Source organism: Melospiza georgiana, chromosome 21, assembly GCF_028018845.1.
Source record: "Melospiza georgiana isolate bMelGeo1 chromosome 21, bMelGeo1.pri, whole genome shotgun sequence".
Lineage (NCBI taxonomy): Eukaryota > Metazoa > Chordata > Aves > Passeriformes > Passerellidae > Melospiza > Melospiza georgiana.
Window position 1 is genome coordinate 9697194 of NC_080450.1, and position 20528 is coordinate 9717721.

General features: G+C 49.1%; 1 protein-coding gene across 2 annotated transcripts; it reads right to left on the reverse strand.

Annotated features, from left to right (window-relative positions):
• Positions 1-14154: 14154 nt before the first annotated feature.
• LOC131092270 (melanin-concentrating hormone receptor 1-like) lies at positions 14155-20528 on the reverse strand. 2 transcript variants are annotated; one of them, XM_058038908.1, is made up of 2 exons: positions 20450-20528; positions 14155-17179 (listed from the first exon to the last, which is right to left on the reverse strand). In XM_058038908.1, the coding sequence occupies exons 1-2, from the start codon at positions 20505-20507 to the stop codon at positions 16128-16130; spliced, it is 1110 nt and encodes a 369-aa protein (XP_057894891.1). In that variant the 5' UTR covers positions 20508-20528; the 3' UTR covers positions 14155-16127. The 2 variants fall into 2 exon arrangements, with proteins under 2 accessions (XP_057894891.1, XP_057894892.1); XM_058038909.1 differs by having other exon boundaries at positions 14155-17176; positions 20450-20522.

Below are 20528 nucleotides of genomic sequence, written 5' to 3' on the forward strand. Positions count from 1 at the left end.
AGCCAAAGCAAAAATTAATATTGGAGCACTGAGAGCAAAGGGTGAGTTCATTCAATTTATTGGGAGCCATCAGCACCAGAAACCAGCTTGCCATGTGTAGCAGAGCTGCTCATGCACCAGGCTGAAAACTAATCCTAATCCCAAACTTTGCCTCTAATCCCCTGATGTTGGACTTGACTTAAAATAGCTTGAGAATAAGGGAAAAAGAAGATTTACATTTTCCTTGTTTTGCAGTTTCCACAGGGCTGCATCTCTCTGATCCAGCTGGGAGAGTCAATAGGTCCCAAATGAGCAATGCTTGGTATAAATGCCTCAGTAAACACCAAATGCCTTTTTGGTTTTCTGAATCTTTTAAGACTTGGGGAGGAAACTACTGTCATGTGGGTGGGTCCATCATTTAAAGAGGACAAAAGCTGCTGGGAACTGAGTGGTGTCAGCAGCTGGAAGTTCAGTGTTTCTGTGAAAACAGCCCTTCCTATGCCATGTGTGGTTGATCTAAACTTTCAACCCTTCCTACCTTTCCTTTTGCTTGATTTTTCCCTTAAGTGAATCCTTTCAGAGATGATTGTTAATCTGTCCACATTTGAGCAGGGGGTCCCAGGGATGGGTGTCTGTGGTGCTGAGCACTGGCCATGCTGGTTCTCTCCCCCTGGCAGTCCCACTGTGTGAGTGAGTGTGCCCCCCTTCTCCCTGCAGCTGGGAGCTCCCACCCATTCATTCATTAATCCCTTTCATTCCCTGCTCGTTTGTTCGCATCCTCTGCAGCGTGGGGAGAAAATTGCAATCCTGAAAACAAGTAGGAATTCATCTTCTCTTTGGAAATAAAAGCTGGTCCATTTAAATACTTTGTTCTCTTTGAGGTTTGCCTGTGTGCAGATGAGGCTGAGGTCTCCTGTAATGGAGTGGAAGCCTCAGTGCTGGGCAGGGACAAAGCAGGGAGCCCATCCCTCCTCCTTTTTTATCTCTCAGTCCCTGTGCCTCCCGTGCTGAAGGGGATGAGATGTATTTTCCAGGGCAGATAGGTCAGTTTTAATGAGACACCTCTGTGCTGCTCTGGCCTCCAGTGCCCATGATTAAAGCAGAGATCTGCTGATTAGATGGGGTTTTTCTGAAGGTTGGGAAGGTGTTGTGTGGCTCCTGCCAGTGATGTTTGTTCCAGCCTGTGCTCAAGGGAGCTGCTGGGCTGTGGGTCCATGTGATTGCAAATTTGCCTGCCAGGACAATGAATCTTTTCCTGGCTCTGTGGGAGCCCTGACAGCTCTGGAGGGACCAGGATCCAAACCCAAGAAGCTGCTCCCCTCCTAGAGGCATGGGAGAGGCTCCTTGGATTCCTGGGAGGAGAAGGTGGCAGTGACATCTCTCTGTCTGCTGCCTCATTCAATCTGATCCCTTCTCTTACACTTTTCCTTATGGAAATCACAATCTTTGCCTGTAACTTTGCTGGAAGAGCAGATTTCATTCCAAGCAAAAGAGACACTGGAGCTCAGCCTGCCCAGCTCCCCATCACAGCTGGGTGGGTCCCAGTGTCTGTCCATGGCTCAACAGGGTTTTCCTGAGCCAGGTGAGCTGCTGTGACCCGAGCAAGGATGACTGTGAGCCCAAAGCTCCTGCTCTGTGGTGGGGACATGGCTCCCTGGGGGCAAGGCACTCTGACTCAGGCTCCTGGCGTGGTGGGACAAGGTTTGGGGAACTTGCTTTGTTGTGTGTGAGTGGAAGTTCATTTTTTTTTTTCCCTCACAGAAAGTGGAATGATTCTGTTGCAGAAGTGGAATGGAATAAGTCCTTCCAGGCTGGATGTGAACAAGCTATTTAGCTCCTGCAGACCATTAAGTATCCTGAAAATGTAAGTTTCCAAGTTTACAGAGATGTTGAGGTGCTCTGGAAGTGGTTTCTGCCTTCTGAAGTGTCTCAGTTTAAAGTGAGCAGATCCTTGAATGGCTTCTCCCTCTCTCATACAAGGAATTTCTTTTCCATCTTGAATAGGCTACATTTCCTGAAAGAAGAGCTTGTGAGAGTAATGAACTCTGGAAACTGCTTATCTGCCTTTTGAAATAAAAATGCTTTTGGCCTGGAAGCCAAATGATATCTTGCACTTAGGAAAAGTAACTAAAACATGCTCCATCTCACATGTCATCTGCTCACAAAACTGCTCTTGATCCACCTACAAAGCTGGAATTGTTTACTGTGTGACTGACAGGGTTTAGTTAGTATCAGTTTCTGGAGGGCAATGTAGTGAATTAAATCTTGCAAAGTGAGCTCAGGAGTCTTTGCTTTGGATGAGCCCATTTTACCTTCATCCTGTCCAAGTGAAATAGTGCTATTACTTCCCTAGGATGTAGCTTGCCTAATAGGATAAGGGATCCTGTTACCCAGTGCTGGCAGTCTGTCACTGCCTTCGTCCTCCAGTGTGCTTGGAAAGCTGGATCATTTCCCTGCCAGCCTGGGAACAGTTTGTCTAGCACAGTGCCAGAGAGGGAAGCCCTCCAGAGCCCTGTCCCACCTCACTGGCACTGATGTGCTGGAGAGTCACCACTCCATGGTGACAGAGCCACTGTCGCAGACATCTTTTTGTGAAAATCTTTTCTTAGGATTTTTTTCCTGCTGAGAAGCTACAGCCACAAAATGTAAACAATGGTTATGTGCTGCTGTGGAATGCAACAGGTGCATCTGTGATTGGTCTCGTGTGGATGTTTGGATTTAGTGACCACTCCCAGCAGAGCTGTCTCTCTCTCTCTGTCTGAGCCAGCTGCCTTTGCTATCATTCCTTTCCATTCTATTCTTAGCTTAGCTAGCCTTCTGAGATGAAGCTTTTCCTTCTGTTCTTTTTAGTATAGTTATAATGTAATATATATATAATAAATAATATATATAAAATAAATATATAATATATAATCAAATAATACATCAAGCCTTCTGAAATATGGAGTCAGATCTACGTCTCTTCCCTCATCCTGAAAACCCCTGTGAGCACTGTCACAAGCCACTGCCTGCCTGCACAGCTGCTGGGAAGAGCACTGCTGGCTTTTTCCTTAGTCAGGACTTCTTGGGTTTGCTTTTTGCCCCTTGAGTTCCCTGTAGGCAGAAGTGAGGGTCTCCAGCTCACTCTGCTTGGCTGAAGTGAGCTGTTGTGAGCTGCCAGAGCTGGAGGCTGCAGCGATGGGGCTGGGCTGCCCCCAGCAGCAAAAGGCATCCCCCAAGTTGTGCACTGCTCTGCCAGCTGGAGGCTGAAGCTCCTCCAAGCCTCACTTCTCTGCCTGATTCATCCCTCTGGACTCTGCATCACTCACCACTGCTTGAGGCAACAGCCCCTGCTCTGCAGCCATGGCCAGTGCATCAGGGGCAAAGTGCCATTTCTTGTTTAGAAAACACCAGCTGCACTAAAAATACCTCTGTCCCTGTGAGCCAGAGGGTGCAAGGAGGCTGCAGGGGCCAGCAGCTGCCAGAGTGACCCTGTGCATCAACACTGTCCATGAGCAAGGGTGGGTGGCTGGTGACTCACACCTGAGCCATGAGGCTGTGGGGAAGTGTTTTCCCCTGCTTGGAGCAGGGGGAGAGGGCTGAATTGAACTTTAAATTTTAAATCATTTGGGTGTCCTTGCACAGAGGTGTCAGCAGGTGCTGCTGAGGTGTATCCAGTATCCTCCTTGTGTGGCTGCTCAGCCACAGGGTGGTTAAAACAAAACAATCCTATAGGAACAGGATGGGCATAAACTGATTCCTTGGGTTTAAGTTTTTCTGCTCTATTTTTCTGTTCAGCTTTGTATTAATGGTGCTGGGATCTTTTCATAGGGTGGGGAAGACAAAATCCTATGGGAATGGGATGAGATCAACCAATTCATTGGGGGTTTTCTGCTCAGCTTTATATTAATGTCACTGGGATCTTTTCACAGGGTGGGGAAGATAAAATCACATAGGAGTAGGATGGGAATCAACTGATACCTTGGGGTTTTTCTGTTATGTTTTTCTGTTTAGCTTTATATTAATGTCACTAGGATCTTTTTATAGGGAAGGGACTGGCCTGGATTGGGTTCAGCATGTGCTAATTAATATTTAGCTTTAACCACTACACAAATGCAGCTCTGTTGCCCAATCTTTAATGCAGGATGACCTGGTCCTGTTCAGTTGTGAAGGACTTTCCAGTTTTGCAGCTCTTTAAGGATAAAGAACATGAAAGGTTCAGCTTAATTGTGCCTTTAAGTGCATTTAAGTCTCTTGAAAAAGCTGCAGGTTGAAGTAGAGGTTTGGGAGGATGAAGTGCCTTGTTGCAGGGACGGCTGGTTTGGCAGGCTGGTGCTTTGGGGTTTCTACAGAGATCAGAGCTCGTTGCCTTGCAGGGTTAAAATTGGCTGAGGAGCTACAGCTGGGCAGGGTCTTTATTTCAGCTGGAAGGTGGAAATAGCTGCTGAAGCCATCTCCCTCCTCCACTGGTCTGCAGCAGCACTGCCAGGCTGCTTCTCCTCCCTCCCTTTAACTCACAAGAGAAATTAATTTCTGGAGCTGTTGCTTGCTGTTTCTTCTGAGAAGTGGAAAAATGCTAATGGGAAAATACAACATTTCCCCTCACCTGTCCTCTTAATTTTGAGTTAAAATGCATTCAGGCTCCTGGGAGGAAGAGCCTCTGCTGTGGTAGTCTGTCTTGGTATTTAATTTAATGCAATTTCATGGCCTGTCTCAAAAGGTCTTATTAACAAGGTGGGTGTGAATTCAGTGTGAAGGCACTGGAGCAGCACTGCCTCCAGCAGCAGCGTGCCTGGCCATGTGGTCCTAGCCCTGCTCTAGCTGTCTGGTTTGATTTTTCACTGCTGCTCTCTTGTTCTTCAGGGGCAGCTTCCCTCTCGAGGTGGAGGGAATGATATGAGATCCAGGGGAGAGATTTGTCATGCCCAGCACATTCCCCACCAATGCTCAACCTGTTATGGCAGAGCTGAATTGCCAGAGGGTTAAAATCCCATCACACCAGCACCAAGAGTCAAGGAATAGAGCCCAAAATGACTGGTGGTTGTAGGGTGGCAGGTGGGTGGAAGAGACCCCACAGGCACCCTCCAGGGATTTGGAGAGCTGGGAACCTGCTGATGTTTTTATCCTTGTAGCCCCTAAAGGCTGAGCTCCTGCACTGGGGAGAGCTGTGGAGGAGGAAGGATGCTGCCTGTGTTATTGGGTCATAGCTGGTGTCAAGGATGACGTTTCTGAATCCTTGAGGTCTGCAGCGCTGCAAGCATTAACTGGAACAAGTCATGTATTGATACTGTAATCATGCCCAAAAGGCCAGAACAGGGGATCCAGGATGGAATTGTGTCTGACACACCCATAAAATATAATGATCCTCTGGGCTGCCAGCCTTTGCTGTTAGGAAGAGGAGAGGGGTGAAAAAACAAACCCCAGGTGCCTGTATTAAACCAGCAAATGTGCAGGGGCTGCTTCTTGGGCAGGGTGGGGGCACTGGGGTGAGCTGAGCTGCCTCCCAGCCAGGGAGGAAGAGCCTGTGTGGATGCACAGAGGGTGGCACTGGAGGGGATCCAGGCTGGGGAACACTTCAGCTGTGGGCTGCAGGCGTGGGAAGCAGTGTGACCAAAGCCCAGCACCTCACAGCTGTGTTTGCTGAATCCAACAGAAACGGCCGCTCGCTGCCCCGGCTTTGTGTGAAACCCCAGCTCCTGGGAAGAGATAAAAATTGATAACAGCATCCAAAGGGAGCTCTATTCTCTCCTGTAATGACTCACTGGTGCAGCCATGGGCTCATTGCTGCTCTGCCTGAAAGGATGGTTAATATGCTCCGTGCAGGCACTACTAGTTTGCATCCCTTACCCACTTTGTTATTGCTGTAACTGCACCCAGCTGCAAATTAATTGGGACTTCATTGTCCCAGAGCAAATTGCTTGCAGATGTATCATAAATTTGAAGACAGTGAACTAGACTGGGGTGGTGCTGGGTGTGCTTTACACCACTCTGCATCAAACTGATTGACAGTGCTGGGAGGGAGGGAGGGAGGGAGGAGTGCTCCAGAGCAAAGTTATCCCAGCCCTGGGTGCTTACAGCCTTGCTCAGGGAGCCTGAGTGGAAGTAAAAATAGGAAGAAAGGTGCTGGCTAAGCATTACATGAACAGCTCTTTGTGGAAGTATCTTGGTGTCATTTGTCATCTCTTCCTGCTGCATTGGGGTCTGTGGTGCTGGGGTGCCGTGGGCGGGGGTGAGCTCTGGGAGCTGAGGTTGATCCCTGTTCCTGGGCTGGAAGTGCTTTGTCCTGCACATGCAGGCTGGTTCTGGAGCTGGTTTTTTTCTTCACCCAGCACAAGCACAGCATGTGTGAAGTATTCCCTCTTTTCACAGCACCGACGACAGCGCAACATCAACGATCTCAAATTAATGATATGTTGAAAGCTCAAGGCTAAGGCAGCAGGAATTAATATCCTTGAGACCTGTCTAGTTCTGCCTCTTCTGACACCTCCTAATTTTCCATGTAAATTGGCTTATGGATCTCTGGCTCTGAGGCTGTGTTGTGTGCTGGGGGAGTCTGGCGTGTCTGCTAGGAAATTATCCAGAGTAATGGTAGGGTTGTAATTGTGCTGTAGCTATTCAGATCTGCCTCCCCTGTGTGGACACCCTCTCTGTGACTATCTGAATAATCACTCATTTAGAGCAGTTTCACATGCATTTCAGGTTTGTTAAATACTCCATGCCAGCGTGTGATGGGCCTGTGTGTGCACAGTTGTGCTCATAATAAAACATCATGTTTAATCCTTCTCTTATATTGACCCAACGGTGCATGAACAGCAGGGACAGTTCTTACATACACACCTAGAAGAATAAGCCCAGGCTTCAGCTTATCCAAGCAAAGTAAATAAACCCAGAATTGTGGAGGAAGTAAATAAAGGTGTGAGCACAGCTGCAGGCAAATCCATTCAAAAGGTATTGATTTACTCTGTTCTGGATCTGTTACTGTACACCAGAGCAGGATGAAATCTGTTTCTGACTTCACAGGAAATCAAATGTGGGAGTTGATTTTTTTAAAACTAATGTTGCAAAGGGGACAAAAATCTGTGCAAGTCATTTGTTCAGCAGAAATTCATTCTGCTTTTAAATTAAGAAAAGGTTTATTGACTGGTGTGTTTTAAGTGCTGATAATTTGAGGACTCTGTAGCACAATGAGAACCTGTCCCTCCACACAAATATAATAAATAAAAGCAAAGTGTGTTTTTATACAGAGAGTTCCTTTGTGCTATGGGTTTCCAATTGGAAAATTCCCTCAATTTGCACACTGCAGTGCTGCTTACTTTTGAGGCCTGAGCTGAAGATGGGAACCATAGAAACATCAATAATAAATCCCCAGAAGAAAAGGAAACTTTGCTGAGGCAATGTCCCTGCTTGACCCTGGAAGATGTCATAGAAACAAACCAGTTTGTTATGGGAAGCTGGAGTCACAGCCAGGTGTGTGCCAGCCCCCAGTGGATGCTCAGGGGATGCAGATGTCCCTTTCAGTTCAGCCCAAAAAAGGCTGGCAACTGCTTTTAGGTGGATGTGCAGGAGGGCAGGGACCTTTCCTAAAACCAGGACAGAGAATGAGGTGTTCATTCAGTTCAAGCACCCAATTTCTGCAGAACCTCAGCAAAAATGCTCTAAGCACCACCTTCACTCTGACCAGTTAAAGTGTCTTTGTCTGTCAGGGAGGAAATGAAAATGTGCAGACCAGAAACTCTTACAGGCTCAGGAAGGATGTTCCATTCCTATGCTAGATGGTTGTGTTGCCAGCATCCCCTTGCTGACATTCTGTGCTTTGTTGGGTTTGCTTTGCTGTGTGGGGTGTTTTGGTGGCAGCATGGCCAGGGAATGCCTGAGGGGGAGCCTGGACAGGTGCTGAAACCCCCATGCCAGTTGGAATGAGGAATTATAAACAGCCAAAATCAACTGTCCTGACAGAGCCACTAACGAGGCAATCAGAGTGCAATAGATTTTGGTAAAACTTGCTTCTGGTTTTAAACAGCTCAATAATTCTATTCTCAGAGTGTGCTTGAAGGGCTTGGAATTGACTGGGAGGGTTTTTTAATTTTATTCCCTAAGAGAAAGTAGCAGGAGTTAACTTCTGGAGGTGGTATATTTAAAAAGAAGAAACCAAAACAAATTCTTTCTTTCATAAAGAACAAGAAGATTGTTTCCCTTTGGTTACCCTTCAGTGCTGAAATTGTCTTGCTCTCTGAATGTCCAGTCCCCATTGCCCCTTCTGGAGCTTAGAACAATCCTCCAAGGAGTGCTGGTCACTTCTCTTGACTATTTCCAGTCCCAAGTGGTACAAACAGTGCTCTTCTCTTTGCCAAGTCCTTAGATCTTCCCTGCATCTGTTTTCCTTCCCACTGCCTGTATCATTACCCTTGGCCATGGATCTTTAAAGATATCTCACTCCCTGTTATTTGATGAAAATGTCCAACTTTTTCCAGATGACCCAGCCAGGTGCCAGCTCTTGTCCCCTCACTGCTGTCAGTGCTATCTCAGATTCCTCCTGTGCAGGATGTCCAAGTCAAACTCAGTTTCAGTAACACAGCCCTTTTCTACTCATCATTAAGGCAGGGAAGGAGCAGACTAAAGGAACTGTTGAATTTGCTTAGAATTTAATATCCTCAGAAGTTATCCCACTCCTCTTTAAAGAAGGGATTAAACGCTCCTGGAAAACACAGATCTGGCAGATCTAGGTATCCCAGCTCCTCACTGGCTCCTGGGATCTCTTTTCTGTGAGCAATTCTGTACATAGCTGTGTGTCACCCTGTCTTGTACTCATCTGAAGCAACACTCACTGCTGGGCCATCTCCCCCAGCCTATGGGATGTATCTGAGCTCTTTGCAGCTTTTAAATCAGCATATTTTAAAGAATTAGGACCATGAGGTGATTTGGGGAGATTAGAGGAATGGAGGCTGTGCTGTGTTTAACACATCAAGGCTCAGCTGCTCTGCCTGGTCCCTGGTGCTGCAGCTCCTCAGCAGCTTTGGTCTGTCACTGGTGGCTTTGTCTTTCCTGGAGGCACCCACTGCTCTCCCCTGTTTTCCTTTTCTCTACTAAGGGACAGTCAAGATAAGCAATTGCTTTTCTCAGCAGTACTATAGATTTTATCTGAGACAACAGCCCACACTTTCCAAGGATAAAAAATGATCCTCATTATTCTCCTGTCTCCAGCCTTCATCTGAGGTTTGGGTCATAAATACTTGTAAAACGTCTGAAGTTTTTGGACTGAGGAACTAGAGGACAGCAACACGTCAGCTTTCCTTCTTAGCAGCTCATTTGGGTGGTGAAATCAGAGCCCTGAGTCTTAGGCTGCCAGAAGAAGCTTTTGGCATGACAGACCTTGTTTGGCTTGGCTTTTCTCTAATCCCATGTCAGTAATTTCAGAGGAAGCAGTGGTGAGTGAGAGGAGGCTCTGGATTTCCCCGTGGCCAAGGGGTCTGAGGCTGCCTGTGCCCCATTTCCTTGTGCCCCTGGGAGCTGGGCAGTGCTGCCATTCCCTCCTGGATGACATGTGCAGGGTGCCATCCCCTTTTGGAACAGGTACCCAGCCCCTTGGGAGGGGTGGTTTGGTCCCAGAGCATGTTCAAGGCAGGTTCCCTGGTTAAATGCTGTTGCAGGTGTGAGGGCAAGTTTAGAGATAAAATAAATGTGTCCCCAGCATGTTTAGGTCTTTATGCTGCTCTTCTGAGAGATAACTAACCCAGCTCAGCCTCTCCTTCCATCCTGCAGCCTCCAGAGCCCCAGGAGAGCTGGTAGGGCCAGAGGGAAAGGCAGAACCTGACTGCATCCAGCACAGCCCTTTTCCCAGCTGCACACAAAGCTGGTCTGCTCCTCTCCCCACTAAAGCCAGGAGTAATTAGCTGTGCTCTGGCAATATAATGAACAGTGGGGCTGGATTTGCTGGGTAAAGCCTCCCTCAGCACACAGGAGACATCTTAATTAGCCTGATTGGGCCACTACATGGTTGATGGGGAGGTGCTGGAATGTTGTTTTTCTTTTTTTCCTTTTACCCTGAGCCTGAGAGTGTCAGGAAAAGAGGGGGGGGAGGTTTCATTAAAATCCTCCCAAGAAAGACACATGATTTATTTCTCACGGAACAATCGATGTTTCCCATGCTGCAGAAAGGCTGAATATTAATTACAGCAAATGAGCCCTTTCTCATTGAGCTGCCAGGGTTTGTTCTTAGACCTGAGCCCCCCAGAACTGACTGGGGGCTGTGGCTGTCACAGCCTGGGAGCAAATGTTCATGTGCTTTCTTCAGTGGCAGCAGTTGGCTGAGGAAAAATATCTGGATCTGAATGAAAGCAAAGGACTTGTTCTCACTCTCAGAGGTGACATTTTACTCTTTTCTTTTTCTTCTCAAATAGTTTCTGTGTTGATAACATAACAAATGCACAAGTCCAGAGCACTTGAAGGTCTGAGCTGAAATCCTAGCTGGAGTCTAGGTGGTTGTAATGTGTTGACCTTTAAGGAAAACAAAAGGGGGGGACGAGTTAAGTCCCCAAAATGTTTTGTGCAAGTTGAAATTTAGTTCTTAATTCACGAGCTGAGAGGAAGGAGGACAGGGAGCCCTGATGTGAACAGTCTGCTCCTTTCACAATCTCTTGCAATTTCATGATGGGAGGGACCTGGCTGCTGGAGAAGATGCACCTCCAAGAGCAAAGTTCCTAAAGGAGTAAGTCAATAAGAACTTTTAGAAAGTGTCATCAGGGATAACTTTACCCACTGTTTCCATCCCACTGCTTAACCCTATTGAGTCCTCTGTGCCAAAATGTGCATGCAAATGATAGAATTGGGCTTTCTGTGTCCAAGCCCCATGGGAGGAGGGGGTAGAGGATTGGAGCCTGGAGTAGGATGTGGGTGAGAGATGCTCCTGCTCCTGGATGAGGCTGTGGCTGCCTAAGGAGAGCTCTGCTCTCTGCCCTGAAGTGTCTGGTGGGGCAGGGAATGGCAGCCTGGTGTTTCTGAGCTGCTGTGCTCACAGCAGCATGTGTAGGAAGATAATTGTAAGAGCTCCTCCAGACTTAGCAAAGACAACTGAGTAGTAACTAAACACCAGAATAATTAAAATTATGTCACTGACTCCCAGGCTGCTTACTCTGTGAGTGGAAACCTGCAGGGGACACAAGAGCACAGGTTGGAGGGAAGGGCTGACTCATCTGCTAACTCAGTTTCAGGTGGAAGAAATAAGGTTTAAAGCTTAAACAGGGACACGCTCCAGTTTTGGTTTAACTGAAACTGGAAAAATCCTTGCCCCAAATGCATTTCTGTGGATGCAGACCCTGCAGATCCTATTGCAATGCAGTGCTGGGCAACAAGCAATTGGTGCCTGGGGTAGGATCTGCTCCCTGGTGTGCTAAAACCCCCTCAGTGCTGTGGTGTCAATTCACCCCTGGTGTGATGGGCAGAGCCTGGCTCTCATTTCCAAAGGGCTGAGCCTGTGTGGACCTGCAGGATGAGGCCGGGAGCCCTCAGTGGTGCTTGTGCTGCTCTGCTGTGTGTGGGGAGGGGAGGCTGATGCAGAGATTTGGCTTTGGACGGGCAGAGGAGGGAGGGCTCCCTGCAAAGGCTGGACCTGACTCCAGCAGTGTTCAGGGATGGTGAGAGGCACTGAGGTGACACCCTGATGGCCTCTCTGGGGTGTTTGTCCTCAGCACTCCTGAAGTGCCTCTGGAAGCACTGCTCTGTGCACTGCCGTGCTGGAGCCACTTCTCAAGGGTGACTCTGCAGTTGTTGAGGCCCAGCTCTACCCTTTGGGAGAAACCAGTGCTGCTGCTCTCCCTGAGCCAGACTGGGACAGCAGCAGAGGTGCTTTCCATAGCCAAGTCAGCTCTACTGGTAGAAAGATGTGAGAGGAACAATTATTGTGTCCTATATGATCATAGGAGCTGTTTCCCAAAGGAGATATGGATAGGGACAAAGGCTCTCAGGGCTGGTATCCTCTCCCATGCCCTTCTGCAATTGTGGTCCACATCTGTTAGCAAAGTTTTTTCCACAGTGGTACAATGAGTTCCCTGCTAAATACAGATTCTGGAAACTGGAGGAGCCCTTCACTGGAAGATGGGGGCTGTAGATGAGACATCCTCCCCCCTTTACTTCTCCCCTGTGTTTGTGTTTCCTTTTTGCTGCCCCTGCCCAGTCCCACAGCAGGGATGGAGCCGGTGGGAAGGCTGTGGGGGTTTGCCTGTGCTGCTTTGCTAGCAGGGGGTGAGCAGGGCAGGGCACTGCTGTGTGGTCCCTGCATCTGGCAGGAGGATTTAGGAGAAGTGAGTTCAGTGCTGGGAACGTATCCGTACCTGCCACGTGGCTCCTCTCCCACCAGTGAGTCTGCTGAATGAAATGCGCTCAATTAGCAGCCCAGGAGGGCTGAGGAAACAGGATTAGTCAGACCCTGGCTGTGTCCCAGGGGCCAGTGAGTCACCCCACCTTTCCCTCCTCCCCACCCTGAGCCTCCAGCACATGCTCCATCACGGCTGAAGATTTCTCCTGGGCAGGTTTCGCTGTGCAGACACTTCAGGTGGAGAGGGATGTCCAGGGAAGGATGTCAGCAGCTGGGCTCCAGGGAGCTCAGCTCCAGGGATGGCTTGGCAGAGCTGTGACTGAGGGAGTTTATTTTGCTGCCTGAGGGACACAGGGAGGTGGAGAGTGGAACAGAGGTAACTGAGAGGGTTGAGCTGGCGACTGAATCCTGCCACGACCGGCCAAGGGTGGCTTTGTCACTAGGAGGGAAAGTAGGAGTAAAAGTAACTGGACCATCTGCCCTTTTGTGGGAGTTTATCGAGAGCAGAGCTGTGACATGTGGCTTCACTTGCACCTCTGAGGACAATGAGGGGAAGAGGAGGGGCTGGAGAGTGAACCCATCTGTCGCCCTGCTGTCTGACAAGGCAGCTCACAAACACATGGGATAAGTGCTGGCAAAATGAGCAGAGGAAATTTGTCTCCTCCAGCATAGTAGGCTGTTGATCTGAAAAAACAGATTGAATAGTTTTTCTATCACCCTTTGGTTTTGAGGGTGTTTTCCCCCTGTTTTTTCAGCTGGATTTCCCTTTGATTTCTCTCAAGATATAAAGTGGCTGTGTTTGGGAAGCAGGAGTGCTGGGAAATGAGCTGCCTTATCTCTGTGCCCTTCTCACGGCGCCTCTCGGGCAGCCCTCGCAGCACTCCGGGCTCCCCATCCCTGCACGAGGAGCTGGGCCCTTCCCTGCTTTGCAATTCCCTTTATTCAGGCTCTGCCCTTGGTAACCAAGGCACTGAGACAGGAGATCACATAATAAATACAAAGAGCAGAGGGACAAAGAGGTAAAGCTGAACACAAACCAGAATGTCAATGGACTCTCTGGCTGAATAAAGCCAGCTCTGAAAAAGTTGGAAAAGGGATAGGATGTTTGGAGGAGGTCACACCAAGGTGCACAGAGACTGTTTAGCTCCTGGAAGGCCTTGCCTTATTATCTAGGTAGAGTGACACCTCTAAAGGCATTTGATCAGTAGGTTTGCTCCTAAGGACAGGCTTTTGTTCATCTTGTCCTGTGCTTTGGGGTGATTCTGGGAAGCTGACAGAAGTTATATGCTGGCTGTGTTCATTGCTAGTTTGCTTCCTGTCTGTGCCTTTCTTCCCAGCCTCTCCATACATACACAGGTGTTCATATCCTGTCTTCTCAGGGAGTATTTGTCACACTTTTATGGATGTACACAGAAAGGGAAGGACCCCACAGCCAGTATTTAAACATTGGGACTAGGAAACCCCTTCAGGACAGGCAGGAGAAAAATAAGGGAATGGAAACCAAGAGCCTTTGCAGGGTAGTGGGACACTGGCTAATTGGAAGATTTCTCCATGGTGTTGGGACCAGTCTCTCCAGTAAGGCTTTCCACCTCACACAGATGAGTTCCACAGGACTTCAAGCTGGGAAGGTGCCTGTGTTGTGATGAGTGTTGGACTGGTGTGTTGACTTCAGTGTGATGAGATCTGGGAAAGGTCTGCCCCACAAAACCCCTCCTGAGTGCTGCCCCAGTCGGTGCTGGGGTGGTCTCCCTTCGTGGTTAGCCCACTTGCCCCTGTGGTTTTTAGCACATGGCTTGGCCACACCGGTCAGATGGACTCACTTCAGATGGGAGCAGACTCCTTCAACCATAAACACCTTTACTGCGTAAGTGAGATAAAATCTTCAATGTACTGCTCTCTGAGACAGCCCTGATAACTCGGGCTGTTTTCACTTCTCATACTTTCCTTATGGCTGGCACTAGAGGAAGAAACACCCACCCAGTCATTACCACCTCCTTTCCCAGAAAAGTGTGCCAGCTCTTGCCTTCCCTGCCTCATGGGAGAAAGGTAACACAATAGCTTCCCTTGTCCCGAGGGCAAGTCTGGCTGGCACAGCACACATCCTCCTCGACCTTCGCTCCATGAGCCCTTCAGGGAGAGGACTGACCAAAGAGCAAAGCAGCTCCATGGAAAACAGCAGGTGAACATTCCTGGCAGTTAAAACGGAGCAAAGACTTTTGAGCCATAAAGCTTGGAAGTTCTGCAGGTGTCTGGCTTTGTTGGCTGGGGGAAACGCAGGAGAAACATCCACAAGATAATCTCAGCCGCAGTCTGGATGTGCTGCTTTTGACAGAGCCTGGACGAAAATACAGAGAGACCCTGTCCTGAGGTTTGTACAATGACTCAGATAGCAAGGTGCTGCATGTGATGGTGTCAGAGGTGCTGGTGTTGCACACCTGGCTGCTTTGATCACCAGAGGTGAGTGAATGGCAGTGTGCTCTCTGCAGGGTGTAGGCTGAAATATTGGCTGTTCTTGAATGCACTTACAAGTGTGATGTGGGCGCATTAGGGGCACCTGTGAGTGTGTGTGTGTGGCTTAGGACATCCTGTGCAGGTCACAGTTTTGCTTTGGAGCTGAGTAAGGGTGAAATTCTGTTCTCAGCATATCATGGGTGGCTGGTGGTGTGAAACCCTAAGTGTGGTATAACAAATTCCTTTGGACTGTTTGATCTTTTTAATTCTTTAAATTAAATCCATCTACAGTAACCAGTCCCTCCATGTCTGACAAAGTGCTGAACAATGCCTGCGTGGTCCCTGTGGAGCCCAGCACAGGCTGTCGGTGTAATCCCTGCTTTGAGCTGATCTCTGCTGTCTTTTCTCTACTTTATAATGAGCAGAGTTACTTCCTAACCTCCGACTGTTAAAGCTGCATATACAACACACAGACATTTAATTTTCCCTCTTTTAACTTTGTGTAAAGCATTTGTTATTTTTTAGGAAGCTGCATAAGCAACTCTGCTTCCCCTGAGCTGCTTTTTCACAGCTTCTCGCTCCACAGATTGTGATTTTTAGTCCTGCTTAAAACCCTCTGCCAGGGGTTCCCCAATGGCCGTGCAGACTGTGAGGCACAAGAGCAGCGTGAAGAACTAGCACTGTGAAAATCTGCTCATTGGCATGAAAAACCACAAAGCTGGTGTTAGCAGCAACAGTTTTGAGAATTCTTTGCAGTCCCTTGAAGCAGTGTGATTATTATGTGTCTTATTTTGCTTGAAATATTTAGGATTAGCATCAAAATGAACCCGTTCTTGAAATGTTTTGGTTGCCAAACAATACAGCCCACTGGAGGCAGATGGGGCTGGACTGAAAAGCCAAGCAACAGGGCTGGGTGAGATTCTGTCCCCAGGATTTCTCTTCTGTGTGCTTCTAGGGTATCAGCATAGCCAGCAAAGTCTCCGGATTACTTATTAAAAATATAAATATATGACATTGTGGTTCAAAGGTTCAAGGTTTGAATGAAGAAGCTCTATGTTGACAAGCCGCTTAGAACTCTTGGGCCAAGAGGTGAGGAATTATTGGGCAGTGTTGATAGAGGTTTTATTCTTGTAGGGTGAATATTCCCCCAGAAATCCTCTTTCTGTCCTTTCTCTCTTTTCCACTCATCCTCTTTGGGGGCCCAGTGGTGGCAGAGTGCTCCTGTGCAGGGTGAAAAGGGACAGCACACAGCATCTCATGGGCTGGGAGCAGTGCAGAAACACAGTAATGGAGAAAGGAGGCACCTGCAATTTTGGAGGTGGAAGTTTGTAGTCCATAGGCATCTCCAAGACCTGCCTGACACCGCTGCTCCTCCATCAAATCACAGATCCAGAGGCTTTCTGCTGCCCTAGTGAACAGCCACAGTCACCGGCAGCGAGCGTGGGGAAAAGTCCTCCTGGAACTGAGTCTGCTGGGTGGATTCTGGCGCCAGCTTCAGGCACACGCTGGCCTCTGTCATGCTGTTGTTGTTGTTGGCAGAGCTGCTCTTGCGGCAGGGCTCCTTGGCGGGGCGAATGGCCACCAAGAACTGGCGCTTGAAGGTCTCGCTGAGGGCGATGTACAGGAAGGGGTTGAGGCAGCTGTTGGCGTAGCCCAAGCTAATGGCAAAGTTGTAGGCATAAAAGAAGGCCATGGATGGGGTGTCGATGCCCAGGTGAACGAGCTGCAGGATGTAGAAGGGAGCCCAGCAAATGAAAAAGGCGGAGCAGATGGCGACTGCCATTCTGGTGACCTTCTTGGTACGCACCCGGAGGCTCCTCTGGGGCAGCGGCACCACGGTGGTGGCCATGTGCTGGAGGATCTTGAAATAGACCACGCAGATGATGACCAAGGGCACAGCAAAGGCCAGCATGAACTGGTAGAGGGTGAACCAGTAGACGTCGGTCTCTGGGTTGGGGAGCAGGAGAGCGCAGCGCACGGTGCCGTCCTCCAGGGGCATGAGGCCTGCGTACATCCACACGGGGATGATGGTCAGGAAGGACAGCAGCCACACCAGGCAGATGACGAGAGCGGCCACACACGGCGTCCGGACGTAGGTGGACTTGAGGGGGTACACGGTGGCCAGGTAACGGTCCAGTGTCATCACTGTGAGGATGTTGGTGCTGGTGATCTGGCTGTTGGTGTCCAGGGCGGTGATGATGGTGCACAGGGGAGCTCCAAAATACCACGAGCCGTTGCCCAAGAGCTGGTGGATGAGGAAGGGCATGCCCAAGAGGAAGAGGAGGTCCACGATGGAGAGGTTGAAGATGAAAATATCAGGCACGGTCTGCTTGCATCTCAGCTTCTTCTTCTTGATGATAGTGAAGATCACAATGAGGTTCCCCATGATGCCCAGGAAGCAGATGATGCTGAAGAGACTGGGCATGATCACATTGGTGTGTGGTGCTGGCTTCTCTGCTACTGCCAAAACAAACCAAAGCAGTGAGTGCAACCCAGAGACAACCTCTTTACAATTCGGTGTGCTTGCCCTGTCCTGCAGATGGACCCACCCCCATCAAAGACATAGATTGGAATGATTTTTAATACCCTTTCCAGCACTTGGAGAGGCTAAGCTGGGGATTTGGCCCTTCCTTCTCTGCCTCTCAGTACGTGCAGCATGCCCAAACCTGGCTATGTGCAGGCATCTTTCCATAGCTCTCCCGATGTTCTTCTGTCCTGCTCTGCAACTCCCCAGCCCTTTTTTGAGGGGCTGACCTCTGGCTGGCATGCCTCTGCATTCACCAGCACCTGACAGAGTCGAGAGTAACTTTTATTCCATGCAGTGAATTGTTTTTAGCTGTTTTTGAGGGGAGTGGGTGAGGCAGCTTGTGCTTCCCACACTGGAGAAGTAAAGCCTTTCTGTGGGTGCCAAAATCTGGATAAAGTCAATACTCGAGCTGCTGTCAGAAAGCTTCAGTTCATCTGCTGGGTTGTTTATCTGTTGTATGGTGTGAGACACAGAGTTCATTGGCCATGCAGGCAGACACCTCATGCTTATCTGTATTGTGAGAGCTGGGACTGTACTCTGGCTGTGTCCCCATTCTCTTACCAAGGTTAGGCCAGAGAGCATTCTCCTTTCCCTCTTCCTTCCTTGCCTCTCTCACTTTCTCTAGTTTTTTTCCTACTAAGAAATCCAAGTATGTGGTCAGACAAGGAATGGGAGTATGTTTCAGAGGGGACTTTCAACAGAGATTGTCCTAGGAGAAAAACAGCTTAAAGCTACTGTCTTTGAGTTGTGGATATGATTGGATTTCCAAGGCAAAATTCTTGCCTGGTAATACTTAGCTTATCCACACCAATGCTTGACTGTTGCTCTTTGGGGTGGGACCTCCAAACATAATCAAATTCACATTGGCCTTGTCCCTCTCCAGGATGTAAAATCACATTTTGAAGCCACAAGCTCTTGGGCACAGGAGGTGGTGTTGAAGGTACTGATGGTGGTGCTCTCTGTTCTGCAGGGTTCCCATGTGTGCTAAGTCTAAGACAGCCCTTCTTAGCTGAGGCAAATCTCATTTCATCTCATTACTCCTCTCCTATGGGACCCGATGGGGTTTTTTTTCTAGGAAATGGTTTTGTGTGAGTTATTTATGTGGCTGTTACAAGGACTGTTCGTGACAGCCCCTCAGCCCAGGCTGCCTTTCATTGAATTGCAGATGATTCAATGTGCTGCTAATTGGAAATGCTTTCAGGCACTGAACTGTTCCATCTCCTTAGCAGCAGAAGTGGGGAAGCCTCCTCCAACAGAACCTAGGGAAATCTTGACAATTAGATTAAGTGGAATAAGAGATACTTGCAGGTGTAGTCTTTGCCAGAGCAGTGTCTGTTTGCTGAAGTGGTATTTGCTGACTTTGACCTCTGGAATTCTTGAGTACAAACTCCTCCACATTTCCTTTGGCGTGAAGAGAAGTTTGACGGAATTAGCAAGATAACTGGGGCTACACTGCTGGCCTGTGGCTGGAAATGTGTGTGCCATATTTCAGTGCTCTTAGAAGTGGCCACGATGAGCTGCCACTGGCTCAGTCCTTTTGGCACTAGGAAGGAGCAGCTTAGGCATGAACAAGGGCAATGTCAGAACCCAATAAAGCAGTTCCTGCACCATTTTATTGGGAAGCCTCTCTGCAGGTGTTGGAAAGCAGCCAGTGAGGCACAGAAGAGCTAGCAGGGGGCCTGAAGGTGGAAGCCAGGCTTGCCTGACAAGACAAAAAAGCCTTGTCCACACCATTTGTGGGGGTTTAAGTGCTCCCTGTTCCTCCTGGTGACCCGGTAATGCAAGAAAATATCCCCTGTTATGTGATTTTTAGCAGATAACCTACAGCCATCAGCAGCCTCTTGAAATCTGACACTCTTGAACATCCAAAGATATCTCAAGCCTCCTTAATGCTGGAAGATGGAGGACTAGAAACTGAAAGACGATGATTCTGGTCCTGCTGTCCTGCATGGAGCTGTTATGAATTCTGATCTCCTTTCTTTTAACCACAAACCTTATGAGTGTGGTGGGAAGGGATTGTTTAAGTGAAACATAAATGCCACATGGTTAGCTGGAAATTGGGACAAAATGTCCCTTTCCTGCTGTGTAATGGATGCAGTGCTCACGGTGGTTCCGTAACATTTGGAATGAGCTCAGCCATCCTCAGAGCAGGATGTGTGCAGGCCCAAAGGCTCTGTGTGAGGGTGGGCTGTGCAGTGCTGTAGCACCTGTCCTGCTGATGCTGTCTGTACAGGCAGGACTTGCATGAATTATCAGCTGCACTAGTTTGGAGCTGCAGTTCATGTGTGTTTTATGGGCTGGAGTCAGAAGAGCACATCTATCAAATACTCAAAAGTTCTGTCTTTTCTAAAGTCTCTTTCATCTTGAGACATCATTGAATCTGAATTTTCGGTGCTGCTTTTGTGCATATCCAAGTGAATATATTTTGTATTTAACCAGCTACTTCAGGCATTGATTTGTCCTTGTTTGTAGGTCTGTGGCTGCCCTGATAGTTTTTCTTAAAGTCCCAAAGGGGCTGCACTATGTGAACTGAATGAAGACTGGGCTAATTTTTTTTCTCTAAGGTGGTTGTCGTACTAAGCCATACTCTGATATAGAGTAATAGACTTCATCTTCACTGCATTTCATAAGGAAGTACCTAAGGCACACTTTTGGTTTCTAAAGGACCGTGCTGGTGCAGAAAGAATCAGACCATATATAAACCACCTTCCGTTGAAAAGTTTCACCTACTTAAGCCATTGAGAACTGTATTGCCCGACCCTAAACTATTGATTTGAAAACAGGGTCGGAATGGAGCAAACGGGATGCTGGTAAGGATCTCCGCATCCCTCTCCAGCGCTATCTCATCTTTTCTGTGCTTCCCTCCCCGTCTAGCCGGGCCGGTTCCTCCCTTCCCAGCAGCCAGGACCTGCGGGCTGCTGGACTTTGCTGCCTGGCAGCCAACAGGTGGCGGCTGGCGCGGGGCCGGGCGGTGTTTCAGCGGTGCCGGGGGTCCCGCAGCCCCGGGGACCCAGCGCGTCCCCTCCCGTCCCGTCCGGTCCTGTCCCGTCCCTCCGCCCGCCCGGCGCTGTCCGGCCGCGGGTGCTGAAGGCGGCACGGCCCGGGCAGGGTGGGGGTCCCTGTCCCAGCCCCGTCACCCCCAGCCCCGTCACCCCCAGCCCCGTCACCCGCAGCCCCTCCGAGCCCCGCTCAGCCCCGCTCACCGGAGCCGTTCTGAGCCTCCGGCGCCGAGAAGTTGCGGGAGGAGTTGCCGGGGGCCATGGCAGCGAGCGCCGGGAGCCG